Genomic DNA, 13,649 nt, shown 5'->3' on the forward strand with positions numbered 1-13,649 from the left:
GCAGAGCCGGTTCTTGGTGTTCCGTGCATGCTGTCTTCCAGACACCATCCTGGCCCACTCTGTCTAGAACTGCCCTCCAGCTTTCCCCCATATGGCCTTCATACGATCTCAGTGAGCTTATAGTCTCTGGTATCTTCTCATCAACTCTTTGCTTGCTAAACTAGACCACAAGCACTGCAATTTTAACCCTTGCAAGCAGGGAATCTTAACTGTGTTGCTCAAAGATGATTCCCCAGCACCTAGAATACCATCTGGTAGCCACTCAGCAAACATTTGCGAAACAAAAGCATGGCGCCAGTTTTCAGGCCTTTAGCTTCATCTTGATATGATCTCCTTCTAAATGACAGTGCTCGTAGAAATTACAGTTCATAGCATATCATTCAGTTATGATGTATTTGTGACCATAGGTCTTATATACTTTCATTCACACACAGGTTCTGCCTGTGTGGCCATTTACCCACTGATTCTTGTGAACTGCTGTGGCTTTCTGGCTAGTATTGTGGAAAATGGACACATGCATTTCCTCCTTTATCCAGCAGAGGGCAGATGATCAACCGCCTCTCCACCAGCTATTGGGTGAATCAAGAGTATGAGGGTGATGCCCACTGCGTGTGTGCCCCCCTCCCCCTCTTTGGGTGAATCATCTTCAGAAAACATTCTGAGTCTGCTATAAGTTTTTTTTTGGGGGGGGGTGTGTGGGAGGAGGGTTGTACATCTCTAAACAAATATCTAGGTTTTAGCAGCCTGAGTTGAGGGTTTTGTTTAGACTTTGTGAAGGCCCTGAGTGAGAAATCATTAGTGGGTACAAGGTGTTAAACACAAACTAACTCATTCTTGAGGTTATTTTCTTCCTGGTTTCACTGAACAACTGAAAAACCACTTACATTGAGAGAGTTATGGAAAGAACGTGGTGGTTGGCCAGCATATTTTGTGTCTGGAACACATTTTCTTGAACTCTTTGGAAAATGTCTTCAGAAAAGGGAAGGATTCCTCTCATAACATATCAGACCACATATAATATAGACAAATTAGGTTGACATAAAACAGTCGTGTTGTGTTGTATCGTCCCCCCACCCCACACACAACTTGTTAACATAAAGAATGGAAATAGATGGACAATAAACAAACAACTTCCAGGACAACATGAAAGAGACTTAGAGCGTGGTAAAAGCTAATTCCGTACTCAACTGTATATATCTTTAAAGCCAGTCACAAATTGGGCTTTAAACTTCCTAACGATTAACACCAAAACATTAAACTAGCTTCACCACACCAAAACATTAAACTAGCTTCACGATCCTCATGTGAATGACAACCTAGTGTTTCCATCTCTGACATATGAGTGAGTGGGGGAACATGACCACCCATTCAAAGACCAGTCACATAGACTCAAACTCATTAACACATTTATAAACACATTCTGAGGTTTTTGTTTTTGTTTTTTCATTATCCTGCTTCACAGCCCTGGCTTGCCTGGAGCTCATTCTGTAGACCAGGTGGTCTAGAACTTACACTCTTCATCCTGCCTCTACTTCCTAGTGCTGAGATGACAGGCATTTGCCACCATACCTGGCGATATTTGCAAGACTTTTAAGTACTTCGTGTTCCTTTTCTTCTTCCTTTATGACTTGTTGGAAAAAAAAAATCCATACTGAGACACTTACAGCTAAACAGGATACAACTACTTTCTCCCTTGCTGCTAACCATGAGAATCAGCAAGTGCACTGGGCAAGCAAAAGGCAAAGACATAAAAAACCAGAACACTCACGTGTCATCTATAAACGTTATTCCAAAGTACTCCTTCTCTTTCAGGTTGAAATGCGATGCCACAAGGTCCAGCAGCTCTCGTGATAAAAGCTTGGGCTGTTAAAACACAAATCTGATCAGTAGCCGTTTGTTTGCCTGCCTCTCCCATTGCTATCACATTTGCCCCCCCAACCATCAAAAGCAGCCTTTGCTTGCTTGTGGGATTTCTTAACCATTCTTCACGCCGTTGTTACCACTAAGTTCTGAGAACCCAGTTCGAGAAGGAACTATCTACGAGCTTTGGGGACACTATGGGCTTGGAGAGAAGAAGTGTGGTTTGGAATCTGCCAGAGCATCCAACTGATGGCTGATGTTGGTCTTGCAGGGACTGGGGAAGCGGGGTTACCACTGGGCAGCAGCCTGAATGGCTCCTTTTGGAACCCTGAGCCTAACAGTCAGGACTATGTGGTGATGGTCTGAAGTCTGGATGCTGCTGTTGGAGGAGATGAAATGGGGAGGGAGGGACAAGGAAAGGAAGCCAGGAAGAAAGGGAGGAGAAAGACGACAGGATAGGAGAGAAGGGGCAGGAAGGAGAAAAGTAGGTAGAAACCTGGATTTAAAGTTGGTAAAACTACTGTGCTGCATGCTAGTCCTCTAATTCTTTCAAATGACTTACTCATTTTACCTTGTGTGTGTTGTTTTTTCTACATGTATGCTTGAACACTGCCACATGCTTGGCACCTGTGGAGGTCAGAACTGGAGTTTTGGGGGGTTGTGAGCCACCATGTGGATGCTGGGAATCGAACCTGGATCTTCTACAAGGGCAGCAAGTACTCTGACCCACTGAACCATCTCTCCAGCTCCTGTCCTATTTATTTTAATTGCAGTGTGGGTGCAGTGGGTAAAGGACAAGGCTCAACGAGAAGGTAAAGTAGGTTTGGTCTTTAAGAGGCATCTAGGCTAGCCATATCAACAGGAATTCAACAGGTTTTTTAAAACTTTGGTCCAGGGTGTTGGGCAAATAGAAAGAAAATCGTCAACAAGAAAAGTGGATAAAACTCACATAGCATCACATTTTACAAAGAGCTTCCACTCATCCATAACCAGCTTGACTCAGGAAGACTTAGTCTTTCAGGAAGACCAAGCTACAATAACTCATGAGCAGACCAAGTTTGCTGACCTCAGAGCCACCTCTTCCCCCTTCAGTCACTTTAAAGCATTGGGTTCTAGGCACAGTTAGGTGAGCAGCCTGGACACGGGCCACCATGCTCCAAAGAGGGCAGGGAGTGGGTACCCCTGAGGACCCAATGCCTACCTGAACCAGCAGCTCCAGTCTCCTGTCATCCAGCAGGTGCACCTGACAGTGCCTGCCTTCTGTCATCTGTGGGGACAAAAAGATTTGAGAGATATGATGTCAGAGCCTGGTCTGTCGGCACACTGCAGACTCGTGTAATCGTATATATGCGCCATGTTCCAGTGAGCTCATCAGTGGGTCTCTCAGAAGCAGACTTACAGCGGGCTTTTGGGTGTGACTGAACTGCAGTCTGTACCTGAGTAAGGCTAAGGACAGCTTTGAAAGAGGCCCAACACAAGTCACACTTACTTGAGACATTATGAGAATTTTAAAAAAATAACTAGACTATGCAGTTCCTGAATGCAGACTTTGGGGATGACAATGGCATGTCACAGTGTCAAAGGGTTGGCGTGCCTGGGAGCAGTCACATGACTTTAAAGTAAGAAAAAGATGAAAAGTGAAGACCACTTAATGTATGAGGGGAACAAGACTAACAATAACACAACTAATGCCCATATAGTAGGCCAAGTTCACACAGGGCACAAGGTCAAGTGTAGAGAAGCAGGTCTCCCAGAAGAAAGCAAATGTTTCCTTGAGTCATGGTGACATTTCACCAATGGAAACACTGTTCATCAAGGCTGCACTCTTGTAAATGCAAAACTTACACAATACAAGGAGGAAAGCGTGAGACTGAAGTTCAAATGCAAAGGCCTCAACTTTTGAACTCTTTGCCCCTTTTAATAGATCACCATCTATAGTTAGCAGTTGAGATGTACGGTTGACAGTTTGACATATCAGTTTTCAATATGTAATTTAAAAAAAAAAAATTAAAACTGCAGTGCTGGGAAATGCCAGTTGTAAACCACCCACCTTTCCCTTGATAAACTCACACTCTAAACCATCCCATCTGTAGATGTCACCATCCTGTCCCTTTGAGGGGCATCTTGAAGGCCACCTTTATGTACAATTTTGATGTGAACATTTACAGATATTTTCTTTCTTTTTGAGACAGGGTCTTGCTGTATAGTCTAGGCCCCAAACTTGAAACCTCACAGCCTAAGTAAGCATCCTGGGCAGTGGGATTACAGATGGAAGTACCCATAGATAAGTTGCTCCCACTTTATCTATGCTTTTCTCCCCGTCTCTTGGTGCAGTGCTGAGACTGAACTCAGAACCTCACATAGGATAGGCATATGCTCTACCACTAAGCAACATTCCTAGCCCCGGCTTATACTTCTATATTTATATTTTTATTAAATATATTTAATATTGTTATGTTACTGCTGGACAGTGGTGGTGCATGCCATTAATCCCAGCGATCAGGAGGCAGAAGCAGGTAGATCTCTCTGGATTCAAGGTCTATGGTCTATGAATCGAGTTCTAGGATAGCCAAGGAAACACAGAGAAACCCTAAATAAACAACCCCCCCAATAAAACAAAAACATATATTATATATGTGTGTGTGTGTGTGTATAGTTTTGTTACACAGACTTATCCAAATGAAGCACTCACTATTTTTGTGTGTGAAACCATCCATCCATGTAATGCATATGTGTGTACGTGTATCACACTCACATAAACTTTCAATTCAAATGTGACCAACCTGTACTCATGGCTTTGCCTTTGGTGTTTTTCACTGATATTTCTTGGAAAATTTCCCCATAGGGATTTATTTTGTTTCACTGTTCTGTGACATAGGACCGTTTATTGCTAACAATGCTCCTTCTGAGAGATATCTAGGCTGTCCCCAGCATCTTCTTGATAAGAGCAACAGCTCGGCGAAGTCTGTATGTCTAATTTTGGCCACAAACATGGACTTGTTGGCTCACATTTGAGAAGCTGGGACATTTTTTCCCTTTAAGATACTGTTCAAAATTCAGACATCTGTGAACCCAATTGAAGGGAAAAATTGAGTTGGATGTGATGGTGCACACCTGTAATCCCACTGCTTGGGAAGTGGAGGCAGGAGAATCAGGTGTTCGAGATCAGTCCTGGCTACATAATGAATTTAAGACCATCCTGAGCTACATGAAACATTACTTCAAAAGCTCAAAACAAATAAATTAATTAATAAAAATGAGTTTAGTGGTACATGCTTGAGGTTCTAGCTACACCTAGATATAGATGAGCAGATAACTAGAGTGCAGGAGTTTGAGACCAGCCTGAGAAACATAGTGAGATCCTATCTCAAAAAAAAAAAAAAAAAAAAAAAAGATAGACTCCCTTACTGAACAACACATTGCCCTAGGCATCTTATATACATTACCTATGAGCTATAATGGTGCGTTCCAGGATGACTATTATTATTCATATTGAATAGATGAAGCAACAGAGGCTCAGGGGTGGGTATAAGCAACCTGTTTTCAATGCAAAAAAATATTTTCTGCACTCAGAGTTTTGATTGAACTCTGTTTTAAGCACCAGTGAACCAGCTTAACAGGTCAGACCATGGGGTTATTGACACATGGCCCAAAGAAACCAAAGAACTGGTGATAAGAGGTGAGTGGACAAGCTTTGCTTAGTTTGTGGTCACAGATTACTCTCTCAGCTAGGCAACGGCAAGGCCAAATACACATCTAGGGTGGCTAAATGGATGGGCTGCTAGTTCTGGTCACTGAGCTGGGCATGCATGTTATGATATGGTCTCATTAGAGATCCTCCAAAGGAGCTGGAGATGCAGCTGAGAGTCGAGAGTGTTTGCCTAGCATGCATGAAGCCCTGGGTATGCTTACCAGTACCTCACACACTGGGTATGGTGGCACATGCTTGTGATCTCAGCACTGGGAAGACAGCAGCAGGAGAATCGGAAGTTCAAGGCCAGCCTTGACTCAGTAAGAGTTTGAGACCAGCCTGGGATATAAGAGAACCTGCTTCAACCACCTATCTGCTAAAGGTCTGCAAATAGCAATAGATGACAATATCCTCATTTTATATGCTAGGAAATTGACACACAAACTCTGTAGGTCCCTGGCCCCTGTTTTGGGTAGCTGTTGCCTTGCTTGCAGACCTTGATATCCTCGATAAGCTAATCCCCTGCCAGTTTCCACCTTCCTGAATGATTACGGGAGGTTCCGTGTTTGTGTATCCTGCATATTGGATGTTAACAGCTTAGATGCAAGAATGTAGAACATTGGTAGCAAACTTCTGCCCTCCTGGGTTTTCCCATTGTGCTGTAAGCCTGTATTTAAGGCCTCCTCCCTCCTTCAATAAATGTCATCCAGCATTCTGCTGAGGCGAATGACCTGCTGCCTCTTGTCTCTGTGTTTTGATCCACAGCCCCTTGCTTGGACATGGTGAGTGGGTGGTGGTAGCGCCCCCATCACCGCTACAAAACTTTAGGATAATTCATTCAAAATTACCCAGGAAAGTAAAGAACCAAGTCAAAATGTGAACAAGGTAATCAGGTAGAGCCCAGTGGCTGATTTGACTAACATGGTCAAGGCCTTGAGTCACAGGCATAGTGATGAATGGTTGTAATATTAACAGTACTCAGGAGGCTGAAGCAGGAGAAACCCCAGGAGTTCAAAGACAGCCTGGGCTACACAGCCAATTTGAGACCTTATATCAAAAACAAAACAAAACAAAAATGCACTAAACTGAAAACACAACTTAACATGATAAAATAAAACCCCAGAAACAATTAGAAACAGAGGGGACAGACAGACAGACAAACAAACACCATCATCTGTTTTCAAGTTATCTGTATTGGGGGAGGGAGTGGGATGGATGAAGAAATATGTTGGTTTAAATCATTTTACTTTTGCAACACTACCCTAGAACTAACTTGATGCGTGTCCTACAGAAAGTAAAACAATTCTTGAAAACACACACAGACACACACACAGACACACACACAGACACACACACACACACACACACACACACACACACACACACACACACACACAGAGTCCATTAAAGAAAATGTCACAACTCACACAATATTTCAAGTCACTAGGTTGCCCATAATCCAAATTACATTTTTTTCTCTCTTTTAAAAATGTGTCTATTGGCATACACCTTTAATCCCAGCACTCAGGAAGCAGAGGCAGGCAGATCTCTGTGAGTTCAAGGCCAGCCTGGTCTATATAGTGAATTCTAGGATAGCCAGAGCTATACAGAGAAATCCTGTCTCAAAAACAAACAGCCCCCTCAAACAAACAAACAAACAAACAAGCAAGCAAACAAAGGATCCACTTGCTATGTCAATTTGTTTTGGGCCTTCCTCCTACCAAGCGACACTTTTTTTTTCTCAACACATATTATTATTATTATTATTATTATTATTATTATTATTGGTAGTATTATGAGACTGAGTCTCCTGTAGCCCAGGCTGGCTTCTGGTTCCTATGTAGCCAAAGATGACTTCAGGCTGATCTTTCTGTCTCCAACTCCCAAGCCCTGCATTACTCTAGACTACTAAACAATGAATGTCTTTTTGATGTTTCACACTTTGTAGTGACACACAACTTGATCTTAGTTGACTGAACTAACCACGGCCACCTGCCCCAAGCTGGGGCTGTCAGAACTTCAGTCCAAGGAATCTGGAACTGGATCTGGAACCTTGGCTGCTGTGGGGTTACTGCTGTGTGCGGAGAAAATCCTGCAGGTAGCTGAAGGAGGCATGAGCAATCAGGTGGGCTGAGGGGAAAGTTTGGAAATCACTGTCAGTCTCTAATGTCTTTCCAGGTGGTTTTCATGCCTCTCCTGGTGTGTGTTAACTCGTGTCTGGGTTCTACGAAGCTGCGGAGAGTCTCAGAATGATCTGTTTCCTTCCTCGGTGGATCACAGACTTATCCAGAAGTGCACAACACCAATAGACACTTACTAACCTATCCACACTGAATTCTACTTCCTCAAGTAAGACACACATGTGGGTTGGAACTTCCACATCAAAGCTGGAATGACTACCCACTACACACAGACTTATCCAGAAGTGGGCAATACCAGTAAACATTTACTAATCTGTCTGCATTGATGATCCAGGTTAATCCCTGTGAGCAATTCCCCTGTGCTCAGCAGGACCTTCATCAGTACTAGGATATATATTCTGGTGCCATGGAATTTTATTGAATCAAGGTTTGTTCACTTATCTGACATGACTCCCTGCAGGTCATACACTTGGGTGAACCAGAAACCGCAATACTGTGCCCTGCATTGTCAAAGACTGCCATGGAGGAAATCAAACCCTGTGTTCCCAAATCTTCCCCTTGTCAAAGAAGCTCTCCCTTGCAATTTGAATGTTATGGTGTCTCTTAGTTTCTGTTGTCAGCTAAAATCTATTCATAAGCATTGTTTTGATGAACAAATACATCTCTCACTTTTCAACCTCCAACGTAAGTAAATGACAAGGGCAGGCCTTTCTGTTCCTAGTGACAATCAAATCAACCCTATGACATCCCCTCAGAAGCACCATCCTGCAGAGGAAGGGATTCAGGGAATACTGAACAGGATGCTCAGAGTACAGACACATACTAGTGTGTGCTCTCGCCCTGCCCTCCTTCACGGGCCTCATCATCTCTCACCACACCATGCAGGGGAGTGCCTGCCGCTCTCCGTTCGTTCCGTATGTCAGTCTCCCTGAGGGTTACTCCTCAACATCTCACCACGGCACACCTGAGAGGATGAGGAGACTGTGGGGGCCGTCATTTTGGAGTCTGGCCTTTGGCAACAATTTGTGTTGGCTAATTACGGAAACCCAGGGCCTGGAGAGTAGAAGGCTCAGTTGGCAAAGCACTTGCCTAGCAAGTGTGAGAGCTTCAGTTGAGATTTCCCACACCTGCTGGAAAGAGCTGGGCACAGAAGTCTGCTCTTGTCATTTTAGGGACGGGAAGATAGGAGGCAGAACCCTTGATGTGGAAGTTCCAACCCCCATTGAGGCTTCAGTAACTGTCACGCCTACAAGGCGGGGCCGAGAGAGGACCCTGAAGACCCGAGATCCAGATGCGCTCACTCTCTTGGTTCCTGGACCCTGAACACTGGAGGTAGACCGAGCAGAGTTCTCCAGAGAACACCGCCAGACTGCGCCACACCTTTCCCAGACCCTGTTACCTATCCCTTCACTTGTAAGTTACCCCACAAAATAAACCTCCCTTTTAACTACATGGAGTGGCCTTAATAATTTCACCAATATCAGTAAGGATGTTTCCAGAGACCATTCGATCATAAGGACTCTGACTCGATGAACGGAATAATCCTTTGACGAATTCATGTAATAGCAGTGTTTGGAGGTGCTAAAAGACCAGATGCAGCCTACTTGGAGGAGAGAGGTGCTAGTGGAGTGTTCTTGTAGGCTGGGTCTTGTCTTGTCCCCTTCCTGTATGTGCCCTTTGCTCTGCCCCCTAGCTTTCATGAGGCAAAGAAGCTTCTCCAGCACAGCCTCCCACTACCATGATGCTCTATCCAAAGCCATGGGCCAGGGGAACCACAGTGGACTGGATTCTCCTAGAGCAATTAGCTCTCCAGACAACACATCATAGACGTGTCTACAGACCAACCTGGTAAAGGCAGTTCCTCAACTGAGACTTTTCTCACAGATGCTTTTAGGCTGTGTCAAGGTAGCAGTCAACACCAGGGCATACTCTATTCGTGTAAACAGGTAAACTCTTCTGTAATCTTATACATACTCATTTTAGAGAAGATCTATGGCGGGGTAAGTTAGCAAGCCAGTTAAAAAGCATGTGACAGAAAAATTGTGCAGAGCTGATAGAAATAAAGGAAGAGAAAGGACCATGGGTTCCTGTTCACCTCCAGCACATCTGTATAACCAGGGCACTTTAATGGCAAACTAACGGCACTGCTCACAGGCACCCACTGTCCCTGAGGCAAGTGCGCTCCAACATCATGAGGGAAACTGAAGGCAAAGCCCCATGATTCACAAGACTCATAAACAATGGAACAAGAGCTCAGCTGAGGACCCCAACTCTTAGTCACACAGCACTGCACATGGTCCTGCATCCGGCAGACACTGGTGAACATGGGAACGGCTGCCTGTGAAGACCACTACCAAAGGATTACTCAAGCAGGTAGAAATGGAAAGAGCACCATGAAGTAGTCAGGGAAACTCAGTCACGTCTAAGGTGAAAATACCTCCACAGGAAGACTTAGAACCACGGAGTTGACCAATAGAGTAGGGAGAGCATCTATTAACAGCCATTGGTTTGCGATAGGGGAAATAAGGTTAGATTCACCCAAAGCTACACAAGTCATTAATGCCAGACCTGGAAACGAGACTCTGAACTCTGCCTCCCGGGTCAGAGCCTAATTGAGGTATGTAAAGTAACCCGGCTTTAAAAAAAGCCATCTAGTTCAAACAAACATTATGTCAACAGGTCATTTATGTAAATGTCTCACTTATTTTTAAAACATGACTCTCAAAAATGCTGGATTTTCTAATTTCCACCAGGGCTCTCCACATTCGACACAAGAACGTGGAATTCCTTAATTATATATCTAAATTCAGAATCACTTGTGAGCTCCACAGAGACCATGGGAATAGTTTCAGAATTTTACCTCTTCCTGTCAATGACAGCTAAGAGTAGCAACTTCTCCAGGAAAATCACACACACACTATATATATTCAAATGCCATCTCTCTGGAGACCCTTGTGCAGCACCCACCCAGACGATTCACTTTCCCCCACCTCTTCCCCACCCAACTCCAGGTATCCAGAGGTTAGAATGGTGCGTGCGTGCGGTGTTAGAACTCCCACCTTGGGCTGCGCTGCGTTTGCTTTCCTGCTGATAAGAGCGGGTCCTCCACTGGCAAGTGCTGGTAGCGGGTGGAAATGCTTTGTCTAGTGGGTCAGTTGTCATGTGGGGAAGACTTACAGGGAAGTGAGAGTCTGCTACAGGCTTGACCTCTGCTTCCAGGGCCCAGATGCCACTGCACATGGTGAGGGTCGGGTCTACACGGGAACACTCACCTCCTGACTGAGGAGGTGAGAAGAGGGCTGGGTGGTAACAATCCCACACAGGCAGAAGGGACCCACTTAGAGTATCGGGGGTCTAAGACTGAACAGGAAATAACAACTATGAAAACTCCTAGCTAACTTTGGTTTTGCTTTAGCTGGTGCTCGGAACACAGAAACACAAACACTTGACAAGGAAATAGCAAGCGTCTTGTTCCCCCTCTTTCTTCCGGTTCCCTACTAACTTTTCCTGAGACTCAGCAGAAGAGACCTGGCCTCCTCAAAATGACTGCTCAGGGCTTTGGATGGTGTGACCCAGCTGAAGTCTGACCTGCCATCTGGATGAATCCCAGGTCAGCTCTCTGACCAGGTCAATAGTTCCCATGCAGCTGGGCAATGATTCTATCATTGTGAGGATATGGCCATAGGAGCGATACCTTCTAAATGAAGACTGGACCTCTCTGCTTTTCTATTTAGAGATGTCCAATCTCTTCCCACACAATACACCCGGAAACTAACTCTTCACTTGTGCTGAAAAGCACAGGCCTATGATGGCTGATCTTGTCAGCAGGTTCTACAAGCACCTAGGACCAGACCTCTGGGCATGCCTGTGAAGGAGCCTAGATGAGTCTCCTAGGGTTGGAAGACATGTCTTAAATGTTGGTGACAATATCTCATGGGCTGAGGTTCCAGACTGAATAAAAAAGAAAGTGATCTTGGGGTCTGTGACGATGTCTGTAGCCTGTGGTTAGCACAGGGGGTTATGGGGACCACACTGTGCTGAGTAAGCAGGCTCTTCACTGGCCTTGGGGTAGCTGGCCCTGCCCCTTCTAGGAGACTGCGGTAGGAGAGCTGGCCCCCTGCACTTGGGAAAGATGGCCCCACCCATTACCACAGGCATGTGCCCCACCTGGGCAGCACACTAGAGCTGACCCTGTGGTTGGAGATGAGGTGAGGGCATGAGAACAGCAGAGCTGACCCTCCCCCACCCTTCTGCCTTGTGGTGGCGTGGGTGAGAGAAAGATGCCCCCCCTCCTCACCCATCACTACCTGTGGCAGGTGAGAGAGCTGGCCCCGGGGTCCCAAGAGAGAACTAGCCCTGCCCCTCACCAGCTGCAGCACACAAGAAAGCAGGCCCTGCGCCCTGGCAGGGAAGCACAGTGGAGCTGTTCCTGTTGTCAAAGGCACAGGTGAGCCAGCCCTGAGGGTATGAGAGCAGACTGACTCTCATATGCCCCCTACAGCAATCGGGAGAGAGGGCCCTGCACTTTGCTTGGGCTAAACATTAGAACCGGCCTTGCTGGTGTGAGTGTGATCTGAGGACCAGAGAACAGGGGAAATGTCTTCATTCATTACAGCAGGCTGCGTTGGGTAAGCTAGCTGAGGCAGTGCTGGAGAGCTCATCTGGGTGGTGATGATGAGTGAAAGCTGGCAGGCTGATCCACCCAGGCCCAGAACTAGGGCTAGGAGCTGGCCCACCCCAACATCCACCTCATCTATGAACTGTTGGAGCAGGACTGTGAAGAGGACGACGACCCTTCAGATCCAAATCAGCAGGATCTCCATGACACAGGCCAACAACAGGATATCCAAGAGACAGCCCTAGCGAGGGCCCATTATCAGTGGAGTAGCAGAAGCCAGAGGCCTCGAGCCAGACCAGTGACTCATGGCAATGAACACTTGCAAGTAAAAACGAACGGACAAAAGGGTAAATTGTGTGACTCGACAGACCACACTACAGCCTCCACAAGGTTCGTCTCCTCTGCTTTTTTGGTTTTTGTTTTGTTTCATTGTTTTGTTTTTGTTTTTTCTTTTAAATTTGGTTTTGATTGGGAGGGGGTTGCAAGGGCAAAGGGTAGATGTGAGGGGGGTTGGGGATAAGTGGGATTGGGATGCATGATGTGAAATATACAAAGAATCAGCAAAAGTTTTTTAGAAATGTGAGCTGAGCTCCAACCTTCCCCCTCCCCTCTCTCTCTCCCCCTCCCCTCTCTCTCTCTCCTCTTTCCCCCTCTCCTCTCTGTCCCCCCTCCCCTCTCTCTCCTCTCTGTCCCCCCTCTCTCCCCCTCTCTGTCCCCCCTCTCTCCCCCTCCCCTCTCTCTCTCCCCCTCTCTCTCCCCCTCCTCTCTCTCCCCTCTCTTTCCCCCCTCTCCTTTCTCCCCCCTCTCCTCTCTCCCCCCTCTCCTCTCTGTCCCCCCTTTCTTCTCTCCCCCTCTCTCTCCCCCCCCTCCCCCCTTCTCTTTCCCCCTCCCTCCTCGGCCCTCTCTCCTCTTCTCTCCTCTCTCCCCTCTTCTCTCTCCCCTCCCTCTCTCTCTCCCCTTCCACTCTCTCTCTCCCCCTCCACTCTCTCTCTCCCCCCTCCACTCCTCTCTCTCCCCTCCCCTCTCTCTCTCCCCCTCCCCTCTGTCCCCTCTCTGTCCCCCCTCTCCTCTCTCCCCCCTCCCCCCCTCTCCTCCCCCTCTCTCTCCCCTCCCCTCTCTCCCCCCTCCCCCCCCCCCCTCTCTCCCTCCCCTTCCCCTCCCCCCCTCTCCCCCCCTCCCCTCTCCCCCTCTCTCTCCCTCTCCCCCCTCTCCTCCCTTGCTCTCTCTCCCCCCCCTTCCCCATCTCTCTCATTTCCGACTATCAGTGCAATGTGACCAGCAGCCTTGGGCTCTTGCTGCCGTGTCTCGCTGCTGCCATGATGGATTGAACTGTGAGCCA

General features: G+C 46.6%; 1 protein-coding gene across 5 annotated transcripts in view; it reads right to left on the reverse strand.

The window, feature by feature from the left end:
• The window catches only part of Frmd4b (FERM domain containing 4B), a 334,105-nt gene that overhangs the window by 126,223 nt on the left and 194,233 nt on the right, over positions 1-13,649 (reverse strand). For 4 of the 5 annotated variants that reach the window (XM_036181353.1, XM_036181356.1, XM_036181351.1 and 1 more), the window contains 2 exons: positions 3,062-3,127; positions 1,769-1,863 (listed from right to left, as the gene is read on the reverse strand). In XM_036181353.1, the coding sequence (XP_036037246.1) occupies positions 1,769-1,863; positions 3,062-3,127 (161 nt within the window). Of the gene's footprint in view, positions 1-1,768; positions 1,864-3,061; positions 3,128-10,751; positions 10,796-13,649 lie in introns of those variants that run through there. The other variant, XM_036181355.1, reaches the window with a different exon arrangement.

This window comes from Onychomys torridus, chromosome 3, assembly GCF_903995425.1.
Source record: "Onychomys torridus chromosome 3, mOncTor1.1, whole genome shotgun sequence".
Classification (NCBI taxonomy): domain Eukaryota; kingdom Metazoa; phylum Chordata; class Mammalia; order Rodentia; family Cricetidae; genus Onychomys; species Onychomys torridus.